This window comes from Felis catus, chromosome B4 (genome assembly GCF_018350175.1).
Source record: "Felis catus isolate Fca126 chromosome B4, F.catus_Fca126_mat1.0, whole genome shotgun sequence".
In the NCBI taxonomy this organism is placed as follows: Eukaryota; Metazoa; Chordata; class Mammalia; order Carnivora; family Felidae; genus Felis; species Felis catus.
The window spans coordinates 103,622,663-103,644,490 of record NC_058374.1 but is presented as its reverse complement, the minus strand read 5'-3'; the positions used below and the strand labels follow the sequence as shown (position 1 = coordinate 103,644,490).

The 21,828-nt window shown below is 34.9% G+C and overlaps 1 protein-coding gene across 3 annotated transcripts in view; it reads right to left on the bottom strand.

The window, feature by feature from the left end:
* The window catches only part of PTPRQ (protein tyrosine phosphatase receptor type Q), a 255,558-nt gene that overhangs the window by 172,619 nt on the left and 61,111 nt on the right, over window positions 1–21,828 (bottom strand). For all 3 annotated transcript variants that reach the window (XM_045062106.1, XM_045062108.1, XM_045062107.1), the window contains exons 22-26: window positions 20,848–21,047; window positions 19,446–19,695; window positions 17,774–17,902; window positions 15,752–15,898; window positions 9,331–9,503 (exon numbers count right to left, since the gene is read on the bottom strand). In XM_045062106.1, coding sequence (XP_044918041.1) covers window positions 9,331–9,503; window positions 15,752–15,898; window positions 17,774–17,902; window positions 19,446–19,695; window positions 20,848–21,047 — 899 coding nt within the window. The remainder of the gene's footprint in view (window positions 1–9,330; window positions 9,504–15,751; window positions 15,899–17,773; window positions 17,903–19,445; window positions 19,696–20,847; window positions 21,048–21,828) is intronic.

The following is a 21,828-nucleotide window of genomic DNA, read 5'->3' as shown; positions in this document are numbered from 1 at the left end:
TCCCAGATTTCATTCTAAAGCTACTAAATTCCTGCATCATTTTGACACATTCTCATCACTCCATTATCTTAAGAGATCAATGCCATATTTTTGAATGAAGGTGATACTTGTTTCTGATTGGAGTTAGTTACTTTATTATAAAATTAGACATTCTCATACAAAGGTTTCATAACTAGACTATTTTAAAACTATCCACCCTCAAAACTAAGTGTTTTAGGCATACTGCCTTATTAAAATATGTTTTGCTTGTCTGTGTGTTCTCATTTGTATATGAGGTATAAGAAGCCTGCATGCCTGCTTGATACGTCAATAATGGTAATTTATCTATCATCAGTTGAAGTTATAGACAAGAACAGAACTGCATGGTAATAGCTTTTAAACAGCCTATCCAAGGCTCTCGACCTAACGAATATTTTAAGTACCTGCAATTGCTCCTGGATCTCATAATGTACTTCACACATGTCAAGTTCACCAAAGTAACAGACACTGAAGTGAAAATATCAGGGCACATTACAGATAGATACAGTAGGAGTTTCTATTTGGATAGCAAGGTGACTCTCTCCCTTCGCCTTCCCAACACAGCATAACTAATTGAGGAAAGGGTATTTGGGCCAAATAGAATTAGGTATTTTGTGTAGTTTTTCAACCTTGAAAATAAGACTAAACATTAATCGAAGTAAATGTTGCCTTAAGAAACTTAACAACCAAATGAATTGTGTAGACTCTGAATTCTAATTCGTATATATACATATATACATAAATACGTATATACGTATATATACATACCAACATAGGCTTTGAAGACAATCAGGGAAATTTGAATATGTTCTAGATATTAGACGATACCAAGATATATTAGTAATTCTGATGTTTGTGGGGATGGAATCACTATGAACCAAAATGTCCATGACTTTTAGAGATTTGTTCTTAGTTAGGCATGGAGGAACAAAATGAAGTCTGGAATTTATCTTAAAATATATCCAAGCAACAGCAACAATAGGAAACAGCTGACACAAGAATGGCAGGATGTTAATTACTGAATCCAGGTGATGGGCAAATAGGGGGTTACGACATTCTATACTTATATCTGTTCAAAATTTTCCAAGATAAAATCATTTTGAAAAAATAGAAAACACTGCAAGAACTACCCACTTTTGGTCTATTCCCTTTCAAGTTCTGCTTCAAAGCTAACCTCAAAAACCCATTTTGAAAAAAAAGAAAATTATTTTATTCTTTCCCAACTCCATGCTCTTGTACCCTCAAAATTTATAATACATATAAAGGTTTTATTTATGTCTAACTTTTGGTAAACTTGTCTGTTATTATCTTACTTTTGGGAGGGTATCTTTATCCTAGAGCTAAAAACAGGGTTTTTACTCCTAAATAACATCAATACTTAGTATTTAAAAAAAGTAAGAGGTGCTCAGGAAAAATCTCAAGAAGGCAAGGAACTTTTAGGCAGTTTGTGTAATCATCTACAAAGACGGGCCGTTTAAATATAACTTTTCTGAGAGATAAAAGAATGGAGAAAAGATCTAAGGAAAGCTAGTTCTCCAAATGATATTTATAAAATAAAATTATCTAAATTTTGTTACATTCTTAGCCAGAAAAATATTGTGATGAAAAGCAGGGGGACACCTATAGGATCTATTCTAAAAATGTTGTGATAAAGAACTCTGGATAGGGAACTCTATACTGGACAAGTTAAAGGTCTTCTATCTTCCAGCGGCTCACTTCAGCTCTGCCTCCACAGGGAAATCAGGAAGGGCATGAATCACAAACACATAATTCAGAGATGCTCTGGTATTCCAGTCAATAGTTTATGCCTGAACCACACAGCTGTTTCCACTATCAATCAGTCACTCTTTGAGAATCTATTGTATACAAAGCACTACAGAAGGTACAAGGAGGTAGTACAAACAATTTTCCCGTGAACTATAATTTTGCATTCAATCTCCCAATATTTTATACTCCATGTCAGATAAATTATTGAAAGTTAAGCCATAGCATCCCATCAATTAGCTAAGTTAATCATCTCTGTTGACAAATGCCATTTCAATGTAAGAGCTGACCTCAATAATTCTGTCTGAATTTCTCCCAAATTCTGGTATTCTGGAAAGTCCCTTCCTAACTAGGGCAATGATTTGAACATCAGTTTTGTAACAACCCAGAATGTTATTAGTTATCACCGAGAGGGCCATGCCATGAATATTTCTCACACTTCGCCTCTTTAAAAAGGCATTTGATATTGGGTTTTACAAAGGATGAAAAAAATATTTTATGGGCAAAAATTATGGGAAAGAACTAGAACTTAAGAAAGTAACTGGAAGGGGCTGAAGTGGAGATGAGGGAAATGGAAGGGAAAAGAGGCCCACTGCAACTCCGAAAGGTTTTAGACTCATTGAGTTAGTCCAGGGCTCTCAACCTCAGCACTACTGACAGTCTGTGTTAAATAATTTTTTGTTGTTGTTGTAGGAAGTTTAGCCGCATCCTTGGTCCCCACCCACTGGAAGCATCTCCCCAATTGTGACAAAGAAAAATGTCCCCAGGAATTGCCAACTGGATAGCAAAAATCTCCCCTGGTTGAGCACAACAGTTAGAGAATGTCACAGTTCATCAACATGAAAGGCCTCTCATATGCTACCCAGGAATCCTTGGAATTTATGTGAAAGAAGTAGAAGTTCTTTGGAGTTAAATTCCTAATCCATCTGTATAAACCAACCTGATTCTACGTGTAATAACCTTTATTACAGCTAATGTGATTTTATTTTTTTAATCTCTATTATATCTATCAATTTAGACTCACTAAAAGTCTACTGGATTGAATTAATGAAATGTTTGACTTATTCTTAAGAAATGCTTCTATATTTTATTATAGGCTATAACATGATTTATGCTATCTGTTATTAAGCTGTGGCAAAAAGAAAAGTTTGCAATTAGCATGTGTTTGGAAATCTAATGGGTATTTTACGTTATTTGGGCGACAAATTCTTAAAGCTTAATTCTGTTTCTGTTCCTAATGGTCAACAAAGTAAACTTTATCTCAAGCATTCCTAAACTACTCTTGAGTCCTGTCAGCTTCATTCCGTAGCAATTGATAAAGCATTCAGCTGGCTTTCTTCTCAGGTTCACGAATGACAAATATTGATATAATTGTGAAACACATCAGATGAAAAGATGTATCTGTATGAATCTCAGAAATCTGTAACACTAGGCAGTAAGATGGTATCTTTGGGGAAAAATTGCCCCAGGATTATGCCAGAAGAACAAGTACAGGATGAGATCTGAGTGTGAAATTCAACTTAAGAGTAGTCCATGGAGAGATGCCTTTAGGGTTTTACAGACTTCAGTCTAAGTGGAATGAGCCTTACAAAGAAATTAATTTTATTCTTTACATTGATATAAGTGGGAAATGAACATTAAAGAAGAAAATAGTTCTTCTCAATTTGGATCTAATCAAATTACATATGGAAGACTGTGTTCAGCTGATTAAGAGACTCATTGACAAACTGGAAAATATACACAGGAGACTAATCAATAATATGAAGGATCTAGAAATCATAGCTGATGAGAAACTGAGGATGTTAATCCTTAGGGAAAGCATGGCCATCATCTTCAAATGATAAAAAATGAAATCATTGTATATTGCTGTTACTACTACAAAGACTAACATTGAAAACTATTATGTGTCAAATACAGTGCTAAGTAGTTTCACCCATGTGATATCACTTCATTATAGCCCAAAGAATTAGGTATCAAGAACTCCAGGGGCGTCTGGGTGGCTCAGTCGGTTAAGCATCCGACTTCGGCTCAGGTCATGATCTCGCAGTCTGTGAGTTCAAGCCCCGCGTCGGGCACTGTGCTGACAGCTCAGTGCCTGGGACTTGCTTCAGATTCTGTGTCTCCCTCTCTCTCTGTCCCTTCCCTGCTCATGCTCTGTCTCTCTCTGTCTCAAAAATAAATAAAAACTTTTAGGGGCACCTGGGTGGCTCAGTCGGTTAAGTGGCTGACTTCGGCTCAGGTCATGATCTCGCGGTCCCTGAGTTCAAGCCCCGCGTCGGGCTCTGTGCTGACAGCTCAGAGCCTGGAGCCTGTTTCAGATTCTGTGTCTCCCTCTCTCTGACCCTCCCCCGTTCACGATCTGTCTCTCCCTGTCTCAAAAATAAATAAACATTAAAATAAATAAATAAATAAATAAATAAATAAATAAATACTTTTAAAAATTAAAAAAAAAAAAGAACTCCATTTTACAGTCGCCTGTTCAAGTTCACAACACTAGTCACAACAGAGGTAGGATTGAAACACATTTCCCTGGTTCCAAATTCCAAGCTCAAAGGCACTATAATCTACCATGTGGGTCTAGAGAGGAGACATGGGACAAACTGGTAAACATTAGAAGACAAATAGTTCCGTTCAAACCAGGTAAAGAATAGGATAGTTTCTTATTCATTTGTTTATCTTCTGACCTAACAGACTGCCGGGAACTGTATAATTACTTAATAAATACATGCCTGAGAGGCCATAAGGAAGAATATTTTAAAGTTCATTGAAGAGGAGTTGATTCTGTGGTAGCAAGTACCTTATTATCAGAGTTCATCAAATATTTTAGCAGAGGCTGGATTCCCAATGATTTTATTAGGTATATTATACATGAGATTCATATATAAATTTGGAAGTTTAAATAAAAGTCTTCAAACACTGAGATTAAATTTTCTAGTATATTTTTCAAGTATTTGCTTAAATATTGAAAGTAAAATCTTATACATGTTTCAGCATGTTTCAATAACTGCTATTTATTAAGAAACAAACAGACAATTAGAGGACACTGGAAAAATAATTTCAATAAGGGTAATGAGATCAGATGAAGCCTAGCATAAGATGATTATAATACTTCTTAAGTTTCATCATCATGATATACACAATATACATCATGATATACACATGGTGTTTACTTCTACAATCACTAAATAATATTCTTACACTGCTCTGTTAAGACTCAATTATTTCAGATAGTATCTATTGACTTTCTGCTATGATACTGAGGAGTTAGATTTCTTAAATAGATAAATACTTGCCCCATCTGTTCTCAAGTCTTATTTGGTTATATCTCTAATTTAAGTAATATATTTAAATCTGGAAGGATTATTCTAATAGATTTGTGAAATATAAAATAGTTGGCTGGGAGACTGTGGTGGACAGTCTCTCAGGTGGTCCTCCTATTATTCCTGCCTCCTGCTATTCATGCATTTGTATAATCCCCTCCTGTTGCAAGGGAAGGATGATTTTCATCTAACCAATGGAATAAGGCAAAGGTGAGAGGATAGCATTCCCATGATTATATTACACTATATTACACTATATAGATTCTGCTTGCTGGCATAATGAAGTAGATGGCCATGTTGTGACAATCCTTGTGGCAAAACTGTGGGAGGCCTCTACAAGCTGGAACTAAGTCTAGTCTCCAGTCAAAGAGCCAACAAGAACCTGAGGCCCTCAGTTCTGCAGTCACAAGGAAATTAAATCTGCTGAAACTCTGCATGAGCCTGGAAATGGCTTCTTCCCAGTCAAGCCACCAGATGAGAACACAGCACAATCAGCCCTTGATTGCAGCATTGTGAGACCCTAAGTAGAGAATCCATCTAAGCTGTTTGGATTTTTGACCCACAGAAACCATGAGATAATAAATAAATTAGTTGTCTTAAGTTTATAGCAAATTGTTACACAACAATTACATTTGTGGCAAATTGTTATACAACAATGGAAAACTAATGTAGTAAGGTAACAACAGTCCAGGCAAGAGAGTATACAATCCTGAGCTGGGGTGGAGACACAGTAATGAAATACGATACACGAAGGTCACCCTTTGGAGGTAATAATAACTGGTTTAACATTGAATGACTATTGAATGCTAAGTATAACCAAAGTCAGAGGTAGCCCCCTGGTTTTGAGTCTTTATGACAGAGAGGAGGATGGTGCCATGATCTGAAAAGAGAAGTATCGGGCATGTAAAAGCCCTCCTAAATGCTTAGACAATGACCTTCAGGTCAGAGATCTGTGGTGTAATCCAAGGGGTAAAGGAATCCTAAGCCTAGTTGTCTGCTATCTAGGTTTCAAATTAGTCTCTCTCCAGGACTTGTTCTTGATAACTGAAACTATGAATTGCCTGGACAGACTTTCTTCTTATGTGTCTTGTGAAAACATTCATAGATCTCCATCACTGTCCCAGGATCTCTGTCTAGTATCTGTTCCTCACCTCAGCTTTGTCTCCTCCTTCTGATCATGAACCAGGCCACCATCCCCAAAAGGATTTTTGTTTTGTTTTATTTTTGTGAGGGGTAAATGAGTTTAGATGTGATAAACTCTGACAGAACCTCCCTAGAAATGGCTATAATTATGAATATAGTGTCAGAGAAAGATCAGAGTAGAAAGCAAGGCAAAGGAATAGTGCAGGTGGGAAGCTGTGATTAAAACTGTGAGATCATCAAAAGGTGTAATGAGGGACACCTGGGTGGCTGAGCTGGTTGAGCATCTGACTCTTAATTTCAGCTCACTTCATGATCTCACAGCACATGAGATCAAGTCCCACATGGAGCTCTGCACTGACAGCGCAAAGCCTGCTTGGAATTTTCTCTCTCCTTCTGTCTCTCTCTCTGCCCTTCCTCACCACCCCTTTCTCAAAATAAATAAATGAACTTTAAAAAAATGTGTAATGAGATGGCTGAAAACAGAACTGTCTGGAATACCTTTATAGTGAAGGAGTTAAAAAATTATAGGAGAACTAGCTTTTTCATTTTTTTTTTTTCATTAAACAAGACCAAAGTTTTACAAAGTTACAGCATATGAAAGTGGAGGAAGCATGAGGGAGAAAAAAGTAAAAAGCTGGAGCCTGGGAGGACAGAAAGATGGATTTTGGAGAAGACAAGGAAGATGGGGACACTTAAAAATATACAACCACCTTATTTGACACTTAGATGTCACTGGTGAGTTCTAACAAGATTTCAGGGATTTAAGAGAATTCTTGTGAAAGGGTGTGGAGGCCATACTTTGAAAAGTCAGAATGAATGAAAGGAAAGAGTCCTTATCCTGTATCAAGGTCAAGAAAAAAGGATAATAAATGAACACATTAAACTAGAGATTGCATCTTTTATCTCCTTTACTTCTCACCCTGTAAGGTGGGTGTATAAGCCCTGCTTTTAAAATGAGGGCACCACATCTCCAAAATTTGACTTGTCCAAGGTTATAGAGTTAGAAAAGGGGAGAGCCAGGACTAGGACCCAAGTCAGTTGCGATTTAGAGCCTCTGCTACATCAACTTCCTGAAAGATGAACCCAAACACCAGTCACATGGGAGAGCCAAAATACCAATAATGGGCCTGATCTAATAAAGAAAGATACCATCATAGAAATAAGGAGAAGTGTTATGTTTCCTTTTATTGAGAGAGGATAAGGAAGCTAATAATGAATGTCAAACGGGGTGAAAGCTTCAATGCCATCGTTAATAACCACAACAGGTCACAATTATGTAGCATAGCACTTACCATATGCCAGGTATAGTTCTACCTCTTTTATGCACATTAACCTACTAAGTAATTATTAATACCTTTGTCATAGGGACTCTTATAATCTCTATCTTTGAGAAGAACAAACTGTACAGATCAGAAGGGTCAGGCCAACTTTCCTAAGGTTAAACTAGCCATGATGGCAAAACAAAGCTTTAAACCCAAGCATTCTGTCTCCGAGGTCCATGCTCTCAATCTCTCTACTGTGGAGCCCATTAAGTGACCAGGATATAAACCCAGATTTATATGACCCCAAAGCTCATGTCCTTTTCCGTATATCACAGGGATTACAAGCTATGTCAACAGAGACAGAATCACAAAGAAGCCTTTCTAGAACGTCTTAGCTTCAAGAGAAAAACAGGTGTGGCTGGCTATTCAACAGATGTCATTAACAGAAGTGGGAGACCTGTCACCCAGTCCCAAAACAGCTAACTATCTAATTTAAGACTATCTTAGCAGGAGCAAAGGTTTAAACTTTGCCCTTCGTCTGAGTTGTCAACTAGAATATTAAAGAAAGTATAACTCACATCTTTTGCACACAGAAAAGGAGTAAACATAGAATTGAATTTTAATCCTGGGCTGGAGATGGTGAATAATTTGGAGCAATAAATCCTGGGCAGCCAGAGTGCATTGAGAACATAGTAACATCAATTTTCAAGTAGGTACAAGAAGTGGAAGAAGGCTGAGACTAGAAATAGAGAGGACAATATGTATGGGGAAAAATAATAGCACAGAAAAAATAGCTAGAAAAAAACAGTGATTCTGGACCAAAACAGTAGAAGCCAACTGCTGAATAGCCATCAGGTAGTGTCTGCAAGGCCCAGTGATTGCTGCACTCATTGGTACTAAGTACATTTATTTTTGTACCCATACCTGGATGTGACTAATCTGGAGGCTTAAACTCACAGGTGAATAGCTGGCTGGGTAAGGTAAATAAAGACAGGTAAGGGAAACCAGTGAGGCCTGTACTTCTAACCAAAAAAAAGGGGGTGGGGGATAAGACTTCCATTGTGAATAGTGGCAAACACATTGTCCTCTTATTTTATGTCTATGAATGATTTAATCTCCTTTATTTAGTCATTTACTTTCTTTAATCAAACATACTCTGTTTGGTTCCTTTTTTTTTTTTTTAATTTTTTACATTTATTTATTTGAGAGAGAGAGAGAGAGTGTGAGCAGGGGAGGGGCAGAGAGAGAGGGAGACACAGAATCCGAAGCAGGCTCCAGTCTCCGAGCTGTCAGCATAGAGCCCAACGTGGGGCTCGAACTCACATACTGTGAGTTCATGACCTGAAGTCTGATGCTTAACTGACTGAGCCACCCTGGTGCCCCTGAGAAAATTAGCTTCCAATGACTGAACAGGACAAGTCGTTTGTCAACAACAACTGCTAAATTACTGTGCCTTTCACTGGCAACCATTCCAAATTGCCAGCATAGCCTGGAAGGAGTGTTTAAATCATAACAGGAGTTTCTAAACAATTAGTTAACTGAATTACCATAATAATATTCACTTATGGAAGCTCCTTTAGTCCTGCTTAATTGCTCAATTAACATTTTATATGCTGAAAAAGAATAACAGCATTTAACTAATAATATATATTCTAAAAGGAAATATGGCCTCGCTAGATTATCAACATAGCCCAAATTTACTTCACTTTGTAACCATGATGCTTATCAAATATTTTGTGTTTGCATGCTGGAAACTTTTCCAAATTATGAGGGCTAGAACCAAAAGAAAGGGATCACCAAGAGGTGACATGAAAGTGCAATACCTCATCTCTTCCCGTGAGCAAAGTATTTTCCAAAATTACTCCTGTCTCTGAAACTAACACTTTGACTCGGTATTGGTTAATGATTCCATTTGGTTGTCGTGGTCTCTTCCAAGTAATTCTTATTTGTGTAGCTTCTACTTCTGCAACTTGTAAATCAAATATTGCACCTGGAACTAAAAAAATGAATAAAGAGGGAAACAGTTTAAAGTATATTATTAAATTTTAAAAATTCCTTAAGTTCTTAGCTCAAAATTTAAGATTCACAAGAAAGTCTATTAGAAAATAGACTAAAACAATTTACTATTTATTAACAATTAAATATGTGTAAGATTCTTTAAAGACACAGGTAAAGTTGAATTTCTACATTTTGTTCTCAAAAATGTGTATAAAAATAGGATAACGTGGAACAATTTCCTCAAATTAAAATGTCATAATATTTGTTTGAAACATACTAATTAATAAAATAACTTCCCAAAGAAAGCTGTTTATGGATGATTAATGCACAGTAGAAACCTTGAAGGCTTTATAAAGATTATAATAACATATTGAAAAATAATATCCATAAGACTCTGAATGCAATGATATGTAGTGGGTAAATTCAATTAGGTTGCCTTTTAACTTTTTACGTGAGGTTGTTTGAAGAGTTGTTTGATTTTGGTCTGCTGGCTTTACAAATGAATTATGTGAGTTTCTAATTTTGGACTCCCTCACTCTTGCAGCAATTAAAAAAAAAAAACAGAAACAAACTAATAAGTGGTTAAAATAAAGCACCAAGTACTTAAATTCTAGTTAGAAAGTGACCAAAAGTACCATCCAGTAAACTCCCCAGTGCCACAGGAGTAATAGATCAAGGATAAAGATGCCCTTGGCTTTTGTCTACTTTTTGTTTATGGCTCCTTGTGTGATTATGAATAGCTAATTAACTCTTCCCCTAAGTTTGCTGATCTATAAAGTGATCTATAAATATAATTATGGAACCTTGAATGAAAGGAATGTAAGGAACCTTGAATGAAATTTTCAGGAAAGAAAATAATATACCCCTTATGATCAATGTGGTAAAACATTGAATTCATTTCCCTAAGCTGTTTCACATTAGTATAGTTTTAGCAAATAACATTTAGAACAGAGGCACATTAGGGGTATAATATAAATAGAGAATGCCTTTTTTCCCTTTTAAGATAACAAAAAGGAACTGAAAATTAATGTCACAGCTCCCACAAATATTATTTAAAACTAGTGAATGTAATTATGTTTTACATTAACCATATAAGAAATGTATGGAGTTTTCATTCCATAGGCTTTTTATCCTTTGTCTCTATAAAGTAATCATTTAAAAAAACCTAGACATTGTACTAATGTAAATATTTCTAAATGTTTATAATGGTTAATGGCTAGATGGATGAGTGAGTCATTCTTGCCTAAGAGCATATTATTTGATTATTGCAACCAAGATTTTCATGTTCTGCCTGGTAGTAAAACTGGTGCTCAGAAAACTGGGAGATAAACATGAAATGGATACAACTGTATTTTGCTATTTTTTTTTTTAAGTTTATTAATTTATTTTGAGAGAGCCAGAGACAGCACTAGCAGGGGAGGGGCAGAGAGAGAATCCCAAGCAGGCTCCATGCTGCCAGTGCAGGGCCCAATTCAGGGCTCAAACCCACAAAGCTGCAAGATCATGACCCGAGCTGAAACCAAGAGTCGGACACTTAACTAACTGAGCCATCTAGAATTTGCTAATTCTTTGATTCCCCTTTTCCAAAAACATTTCAGTATATCTATATATAGAACGATAACTGTTTAGACTGATCTCTCCCCACAAAATTTCTAATCAGAAGGCAATACAGTTTGACCTTTCAAGGGTGGAGAAAGAGTTCTAGACTAGGACCCCATAATCACTGATTCACTCCATCATTCAACAGACTGAGCCCTCATCTTTTGGTCACTGTTCTAGGCACTTGAGGATAGAGAGAGAAATAAGAGACATAAAACCTTTTGCACAAGTCACCTCTTTCATAAATTTCTTTTCATTAACGTATATCATCCCTAGAGCTTGTGTTTCTATCATATTTACCAATACACATTTTTTCAAAGACAGATAAACTTTCATGTATATGATGATTAATATATAAATATATATTATTTACATATAAATATTTCAATGTATATAAAATATACATATTTATTATATTAGATATAATATATAAATAATATAGTATGTAATCAAATGGAAGAATAGTAGCAGTTTCTTTATCTTCTAATTTATATTTTTCAATATAACTTAATAAGTATTGCTCAGTGACACGAATGTCTAAAATTACAATTCAAGTAAAGATTAAGTGGTTCTATATTACCTTAAAAATGTACCCAAAACATGTATAAGAACAACTGTAAAGCTATCTTTCTCTCTCTCTTTTTTCAATGAAAGAAGAAAAAGCTTGGGGGATAAAGGAAATGGAGTAGACAACAGTATATCTTGTCCTTAGAAAGATACTTGATCTGTTACACCACAAATTCTTATGGGGAAACTAGAGAAGTATGGATTAGATCAAACTCCATTACTATTGATACCAAATTAACTAAAGAAAATCAAATACAGAAGGCAATTATTCGTGGTTCAGCATCAATTCTGAGGTGCTGTCCACAGGGATTACCTAAGAATCATTCTCAAGTCAATACATATATAAATTTTATTAATAAATGAGAAACACAGTAGATGTATGAAGGGTAAATAATATTCCAAATGACTTGAAGTTTTCAAATGAAAAACTATTAGAAAAAATAAAATGGAGACTAATGGCACTGGGGCAAAGAAAATACATTAAAATAAATCTTGCCATTATCTAGCAAATTAATTACATTTTAATAAAGTTAATAAGTTTAAATTTTTTTAAATGTTTTTATTTATTTTTAAGACAGAGAGAGACAGAGCATAAGCAAGGAAGGGGCAGAGAGAAGGGGAGACACAGAATCTGAAGCGGGCTCCAGGCTCTGAGCTGTCAGCACAGAGCCCAATGTGGGGCTCAAACTCACAGAGTGTGAGATCATGACCTGAGATGAAGTCAGACACTCAACTGACTGAGTCACCCAGGAGCCCCTATAAAGTTAATAAGTTTAATAACTTATTAATAACTTTAATAATTTATTAATAACTTTAATAAGTTAAATTAATTAAATTAGAAAAATACCTATTGACAAATAAAAGTCATTGAGAACCCTGAAAAGTTGACTCTCTCAATGATTTCCCTACTAAAGACAGTACCATTTGCAGAAAGTAGCAAGTTGAAGGACAGAAGTCTTCCCTTTCATAAGTCTATTTATGGAAGAATAAATACAGATTTCAATACTCTGTTTGCATTTAAGAAATTATATTAACCTTCTTATGAGATATTTAATACTGGTGACAGAAAGTTATTAGGGGATATTGAAGCAACAAAGTTTTACTTAAGATTTGTTTAACCCTCATGGAAATGATAAGAAAATGCTGGTGCCTATGTTATATTCAATAGCACTGTCTCATTAGGGATAGGCAATTCCACACTTTTTAACATTACTATATAATTATTGTATAATTATTAAATTTTAATATTTTTCCAAAACCATCTTTTCATGCCTATGTAGAAATCTGTTCAGTAAAATATTAAGGGTTATGTAGGAATCTTATGAAAGGTATAGGAATACTGCTATAATAGCATGACACTAATTTGCTTTGATGATCAAAGTAGACTATGACCATAACATTCTCAGTGTGAACAAAATCAGTCCCATATTACTGAAATACCATATATCATTATCTATAAGATGTCAATTCAACATTTTTCTATGAATATCTAGAGATACGTTAGAACCCTATTGCTTTAAGAGAAATTAATTTAAAAATTGTTAATAAATTTTTAAATAGACTATAGTCTACTTTTAAATATATAGAAGAAATTAATTGGTAGGCTTAATTAGAATACAAAGAATCCTACTTTAATAAATAAAAAAAGAGGGATTCTTGGGTGGCTCACTCAGTTAAGCATCTGACATCGGCTCAGGTCATGATCTCGCAGTTCGTGGGTTCGACCCCCCCATGTCAAGCTCTGTGCTGACAACTCAGAGCCTGGAGCCTGCTTTGGATTCTGACTCCCTCTCTCTCTCTGCCCCTGCCCCACTCACGTTCTGTCTCTTTCTCTCTTTCAAAAATAAATAAGCATTAAAAAAATTAAAATAAAATTAGTATAAAATTAAAATTTCAATTTTAACTGAAAGTATGTAGTTCTAGTGAGTTATTAGATTGTTATCATATAGTTTAGATTCCTTTATTACAAGTTTTTAATTAGCAGGACCAGGATTCATTAGTGGTGTTGTAAGAAGTAGAAAGCGACATTTACTGCATTTGCTAGAGCATTCCATTGAAGTCCTTCTGAAGACTGAACTATCCTAAGAGAACTCCACGGAGGAAAGTTAGCATGCAGAGGTAAGGCCATGCCATTTCTGCCCTCAGTGGAACACACCTGTTGCCTATGGACGCTCCTGAAAGCCACCTGTATATGGTCAGGAAAGTAGGAAGATAAAACTCAGGATAAATTGTTTATTAAACATACACAAATGGGCCCTTTGTTCAAAACAATTTTGTGTAAAAAATAAGCCATGTGAAATACACCAAACAGTGTCCTTAAAATTTCATTTTTTTCTTAATAAAAATGCAGAAATAAGGAAAAGGAGATGAACTGTTTAAATGATGCCCCAAATAAACAGCATGACATCATATGTGCCAATTCCCCTGTTTCTGTCAAATGCTATAGGCCAAGAAAGATGACAATAAAACAATAATCTTAAATTGTGGATTCAGTTTAGGAGCACCTACACTGGCTTGATTTGAAGGAAGACAAAAATTCTGAATTTATTTGACTGCAATTAAGTTGATGGAGGAAATGCTATTAAAAATAAACTCAAGGACTCTAGTCTGATCAGGCCCAGGTCACTATGCTGGTTTTGCTACCTATTCATAAAGCTTTCTGACTTTCTAAGAAATGCTTAAGAGCACTTATTAGATGAACATAAGGAGAGATTTAAGGTCTAATGGAAAAGACATAAACATTGCTAAGAATTTCTGAGAGAATACAATCGAAAAATGTTAAGAGGAAAAAAATGAGAAAATTTTGCTTATAAATATGCATCTACTTAACCTATGTATTGAAATCATATACACATAAACATTTTCATTTGAAATTGAAATAAAACATAATTTTACGTTCTTTCAAACAGCAAAATATTACCAATGGTTAATTGTTCTTTGAAGGGGAGAATAACAAAATTCCCTAATAGTTGCTGCCCTCTAATGGTCAAATGCTTGAGTGATTTATCTGATGAATGTATGCCCAATCTTTAGTTGTAGGTGTATGTGTGCACTTGCACACGTGTGTATTTAATTTACAAGTTACTGTATGTTACACACAAAAAAATATGGAACCTATTTATTTATTTATTTATTCATTTATTTATTTGTTTATTTTTGAGAGAGAGAGGGTGAGAGGGAATGCGAGCAGGGGAGGGGTGGAGAGAGAGGGCTCAACACAGAACCTGAAGTAGGCTGCAGGCTCTTAGCTGTCAGCACAGAGCCCAACACAGGACTCAAACTCACAAACCGTGAGATCATGGCCTGAGCTGAATTCAGACACTCAATCCACTAAGCCATGAGGTGCCCCTGAAACCTTTTTAAAGTATTAATATACTCACAAAAAAAAAAAGTGTGTTCTTCTCAATAATTGCAAGCCCTAAGTAAAAATGAAGACATTTAGCAAGTTTGATGGTGGTCAGGAAAATATGTTGTGGGATAACGGGGTAACATTTTTGAAACACTATAGTTCATCCCAAACTGCAATGTTTAATACATACAAATAAAAAAACCTTCGTTAGGAGAACTACCGTTTTAATAATTTCAGGATGCGCTGTTAAATTTGTAGTATGCACCCTCGATGAATCCTCACTTGCTTAGAATACCCTTTTGATTATAAACATATTTTGTTAGAGGCACTAGGGATATATGGATTCCTCTACATACTATTCTGTGAGAAAAATCTATTCTACATTGAATAATGTGAGTCCAACAATGTCTTTGTTAAATGTTAAATGTTAATGTCTTTTTTTACTTTGACTTATTGAGGTTTTGCCAATCTTCACTGTGAGCCTCAAACAGACTGACACTACATATAATGTGCTGTCTTGTTTGATCTCTGGTTCCTCTATAAAGCATGCTGTGGGTTTAATGTTCTAAGGAACACATGCACAGAATGCATTTGGTAGTTATCTGATAAGAAAATAACATGAATTAAGTAAATATAAACCAAACAGCTTCTAATACAATGTTTAACCAATGCAATAAAACACACAAGCAGGGTAAAATATCTCATGAACACACTACAGAAGATGTTCTTACCTTCTGGAGGAGTGAATACTGAAATATTTGATTTGGGTCCGATTCCTGCACTGGTTTCAGCTGCGACATATACATCGTATATTGTAAATGGTGTTAGGTTAGTGAATGCAAATTTAAGGTCTTTCGTGCTATTATCCAAAATCCGACCTGCAAAAAGCAAAAGATACTGTGGATTATTTTCTCATAAAGCATTTAATCATTCTCACATTTAAGTAGAGAGCCAAATATAGCGATTAACGTTTGTTACTACAATTTAAAACATTACAGTCACAATTATTACAATTTTCAAACATTTACCTTAGTAGTGCATTGATATCAGGTTAATTAAAACAACGGAAAGAACATGAAAATCTTCCAGTATTCAAAATAACCTTCATTAAATCATAAAGCCCTATCCAACTACCATGTTATTTTTTGACATTTTTGAAAGGAAAACATTAGTTACTGCCAATATTAAAATAGCCACAGTATTTTATACATAAATTTAGTCATTTAAAATGCTAAACATTCTATCTTCTTTAATATTTAGAAAATATTTCTAGTTTAGCTTCTGAGAAAAACTCCTTAAATAGTACATCATCAAAATTATTTTAACCCTCAACTTCACCTCTGAATAGTTCTTTCATCTCTTGCTCTAGCTGAAACCAGGCTCTCTCCTAAGAACACGGCTTCTGTCCCTTTAGCCACCCCACCTGATGGTCTAATTTTTTCCATGGTCATCAAGTGACTATGCCTTCAGGTATGATGTTTTCTCTACTCCTCATAGCCTTGTCTCAGACCAACAGCGCTCCCTCCTTACAAAAGCTCACAGCTATAAATCTAATGTCATCAATGGCATCCACCACCCCTCATTGTTGCAGTGACCTTCTAAGCCCAGGGTCACTCCCCTCATTCTGGATGGTTTAGTGCCTGTTTCGATGTCACTGTCTTCAGTGCAACCATCTTAATTTGTGGTGATTTCAGTATTCCTACAGACAATCCTTAAAACACTCCCAGCTCTCTTCAAATAATCTAGTCCTCCACCCTATCTCAGCCACTCCCAAGGCCATCACTATTACCAGGAACCCTGAATCTTCCATGATCTCAGTTTCATGCAACTCTTTTTGGCCATTCTTTCTTATCTCCTGTTCATTTATTCTAGAACCCAAAGCAACAAGTCTTCAAGTTTACTGGGACCTCCAATCCATTGATCTTTTGACCTATTTTATTCTTTTTGGTTTGGTTCTTCACCACTAGGTTTCCACTCTTTATCCATTCTCAATGACATTGTTGATTATAATCACTGCCTTTACATAAGCCTTCAATTCCCTTGCCCTTTTCTTGTTGAAGGGAGCTGGAAAAAAACACAAATCCACTCTGACTGATATCACTTTATCACTACCACACCTCGAATGAGCCCTAAATTGTACCTAGCCCCCTACTAAACTTCCATGCTCAATCAGTCTCTACTCTTTTAAGTTTTCTTTCATAGAACTCAGATTAGGAAAGAATTGTAGAGTTTACTTAAATTAGTTCTAGCAATACCTTATCTGAACACCTCAAATTATCTGACAAGGGGATTCCAGGTCCTGATTATTCACAAAGATGGAGAACTTGCTACATTAAGTAGTTGCCTATATTATTTTTAGAGAACTCCAATTATTAGATATGCATTCCTTGTTCTAAGAAGAAATCTGATTTAATACAATGAAGTCCATTGTTCTTGATAAATATATTTGCAATTAGAGTCAGTGAAGGTCCTCCTGTTCAGACATTTGAAGACATGATGTCCTCCAACAATTCTCTACTTAGGATTTATCTCATCCTTTCAGCTTCTCCTCATGAAATACGGAATATGGACAATGTTTATGATTTTAAACAAAAACTTCAAAGAACCTCAACTTCCTTATTCCTTTTTTATTGTTTGCTTCAATTGTAGGATCTTATAAAAAGAGTGTGATACTTTTAAGGAGCTTGATAATGCTAACATATTTTACACAATTCTTACTCCAAAAGGCAAACACAAAACTGATTGAGACTTACCTGATGGTCCGTATAATTCAACTCTGTAACTAAATTTCCCTGTTATTACACTTGGTGGGTCCCATGAAATTGAAAAAGACTTCCCTGTAATGTTGCCTGTTACACAGTTTTGTGGTGGTCCTTCAGGAACTAAAATGGTTATAGAAAAAAAAGTTAACAAATAATAAATGGGAATTTTATTAAAAACACATAATAAAACACAAAGTCAGAAAGACAATATCACACTATGAGCAAAGGGTTTTTTAATTTAAAAAAAAAGGAAACTGAATGAATTGAAGACTTTAAACAAGACAAGCTGGCTCATCAGATGGACTACTTATTTGCAACATAAACTAGTTTGATTTAAATGCTGTATATGATTGCACAGGGTGTTTCATTCCAACATTGTTCCCTGCAGTTACATTCTCCTGATACATACTTATATATTGAATTCAACCAGGCCTGGGCATAGGCCTTGAAAAGCACTCTCCCTCTGGTGGACACAGGTAGAAGGATCAGGGAATTAATTGGACCTACAGAATCTTATTGGCAAAGGTCTTTACCTTCTGTATTAATACGTGTATTTGGTTCTGAGGGGAAATTTATAACCTATAGTTAAAAGATTCTAATGTAACATGGGTAACATATAAAAAATAACGACATTTAAAAAGTCTGTCTTTCATAGATGTGTTTCTACATTTTGCATTTTGATTGAAATGAAATATTCCAAGTATTTTTCTCAAGCCAAGGTTCTTGTCTACTAAATCTCACTGTGTGTTAGCCTCATGAAATTATTTTTTTTAGCTGTAGAAAAAGAAGTATGGATGGAGGAAATGGTAAGATTCAAAGATGATTATTTAAATCAAGAAAAAAATTTCAAACTTCATTTCATGAAATGATAAAAGCTGACAGCTATGTCATCAGAAAAAAAAAAAATACTGTGCTTTAGTGAAATTACCCTACCAGTAATAATTTCCAGTAACCTAAAAAGTTATCAGTCACAAGTGAACAAGTCTGACACTACATGTTTAGTAGGGTATCATGCCAGTAACTACATAAATTTACATATATATAATACTATAATCCCATAATTAAACACATAAATACCCATAGCTAGAAAAGTGTACTTTTCAAAATTAGTAGTAATAATATCTAATTGTACTCATCGAATCCTAACACCACCACCAAAAGGAAGTTTCTATTGCTGTCTCCATTTTTCACATAGGGAGGAAACTCCAGTGCAAAGTAGACATAAGTAGGTGTATTTTTTACATACTATTTTTGTCTGATACTGAAATGTGAATCACGTGATATTTCTGCCGCTACAGATGTTAATTCCACATTTGATTATAGCAGTCTCAGTGAGAGGAGGGTAGAGATGATTGCAAGAGATGTAAAAGGGCAGAGATGATTATGAAAAATTGTTGAGATCACATAGATAAAAACTTATCTTAGGATCATGGTTATTAGCTCAAGAATCCTTTGGGTCAAATCTCCTTTTTCATTTTAGATGCTTATGTTAATATTATAAAAGAGTACTATAATTGGTATGCCCATTTTCTGTTATTGGTGGGAAAAGTTACTGAAAGGGAAGGGAGTTTTAATAAAAAACATCTATATGAAAAAAATGAAAGATTACTCTCTAAGTAGTTTAACTCTTTTTTTTCTACATACACAAAAAATGAAATCATACCTGATTCCGGTGTTCTGACAATGGTACTATCAATATAACCTGCTTCCGTTGTAACAGCAGAAACTTCAAAAAGATATGTTGTATAAGGTCTCAAATGTGTCACTACAAAACTTATAGGCTCTTTCCACACAGAGCTTATCTTACTCCTTGCCAACGTGCTCAAAGAATATGTGGTACGCGATGGAGGTGTAATTCTACCAAGGGTTGGAGAAGGGCTGGTGGTACTCCATAAAAAAGATTCATTATTCTCCTAGTGAATAAATAAATGGCATTGGGAAAATAATTGGCATCTCAAGGTGAACATGATAAGTGTAATTCATTTCTTTTTCTTTTATATAATAAATATTGTTCTTAAATTTATGTGTATGATTCATTACGATTTTAACAGATTGTTATCTATTCAAGTTATGGACAAATTTGCTAGATTTTAACTTTACCTATTTATATCTACAGTTTTAGAACAGAATATATTTATTGCATTCTTTATACCTTAATATTTCTTATGAATAGGATTTCAAAAGGCTTAGAATAAAGGTAAAGCTATAGCAAAATTATTAGTAAGAATTTTTAAAATTCATGTTAGGGGTGCCTGGGTGGCTCAGTTGGTTAAGCATCTGACTCTTGATTCCAGCTCAGGTCATGAACTCATGGTTTGTGGGTCTGAGCACCACATCGGGCTCTGCACTGACAGCGCGGAGCCTACTTGGATTGTTTCTTTCCCTCTCTCTCTGTCTCCCCCCAACCGCTGCAAAGTAAATAAATAAACATTTTTAAAAAATTAAAAGGAGGTTTAATGAGACTTCTGTAACTTAAAGTATTCAAAACAAAATAATTTTGTTTATCAATAATACCACAAAGATCACCAAAATTATCTTTGGAAAAGCATGACACAGTATTCCCAGCGAATTCCCATAAATGACTAGAGTAATAACAAATTCTTTGCCAAAGATATGCACAACCAAAACAATCTACTTCCACAAACATAACTTTGCTGCCTTCTGCTCCCCTCCTGTCACATGGAAATATCTTTTTTCAGCGATATCCTATACTTTGCTCTTTCAGGTCTTTATAAAATATCCTCCACCCAAAATAGCCCCCTCACACAATCTCTCATGTCCTTATTCCAAGGCCAAGCCAAGGTCCATTCACAAATGCGGCTCCTTTTAAGAAGTCTCTCCAGAGATCCCTGTGAGATTTTTATATTTCTTGAATTCTCAAACCCTTCACTTATTCTACCTTGAATAAGCCAATTGTGTATAACATGATACTATAACCTAATACTATAAGTAATCAAGCAGCTAATAAGCACAGTGGCCTAAAAATTTTTTTTCAAATGCTGGAAACTTCAAGTTATAATTTCACCTAGAATTTTTGAGACATAGAAAGTGTTCATAACACTTACATTGCATTCTGGCAATTTCCCAGTCAAAATGTCTTCTACTCTGATGGAGACATCTTTCACTACTATCCCACTTCTGGCATGCTTGACACTAATCTTGAAGCTGGTAATTTTGCCATTTGGTTGCCGAGGTAAATACCAAATCAGGTTTACTGCAGAATAGTTAAAGGCCTCAACTGTGAGATTCACTACTTTTCCTGGAGCTGGGGAAGTGAGAGGGTTTGAAAGAAGGGAAAAAAACACTTATAAATCTTAGAATGGCATTCATATAATGTTGGGATGTTACACTTCTCACATTATGTAAAATTAAATATTCTATGTTAGAAAAAAACTCTACTTGGCGTCAGACTTCTAGAAATATATTTAATTAGCTTTGCCTGGAATTTCAGCCCACAGATTTGTATTTAAGACAAAATAAGCTTTATTTTAGGATTATTTGGCAAATGGATCCATTGATGAACTATTTCAAGCAAATCTGAAAAATATCCAATCAACAGTTATTTGTGAATATGCAAACAAATTTGAATAATGAATCTCCTCCTGAAATATTTTGGAATTGTGTAGTTTCCTTAGATAATGAAGAAGTGGCAAACTGAAACAATTAGCCAGTCATGTAAACCAAAAAGCACATTTCCAGAATGTATGTAAATATCTAGTGCCTAACATAAAGTGGATACCACCCAACTGGTTGTGCTTATTATGTTTTGAGTTTTATACACCCTCAAAATAAACTTTCATCAGAATTCGTGACCAAATAATTCTTAATAATTATTGATTAACTGCAATAACAAGCTATATGACATTTTACCTGGTGTGAAACAAACATGAAACCAGAATGAAGTAAAATTATGCACATTAATTTCAAGGTAAGTTATGCAAAACTGACAATGTAAATAATCATGATCCTTTATAATATAGAACAAACACGACAAATCACTATTAAGAGGAATAAAAACAAAACAGGATGCTCACGATAAAACACTA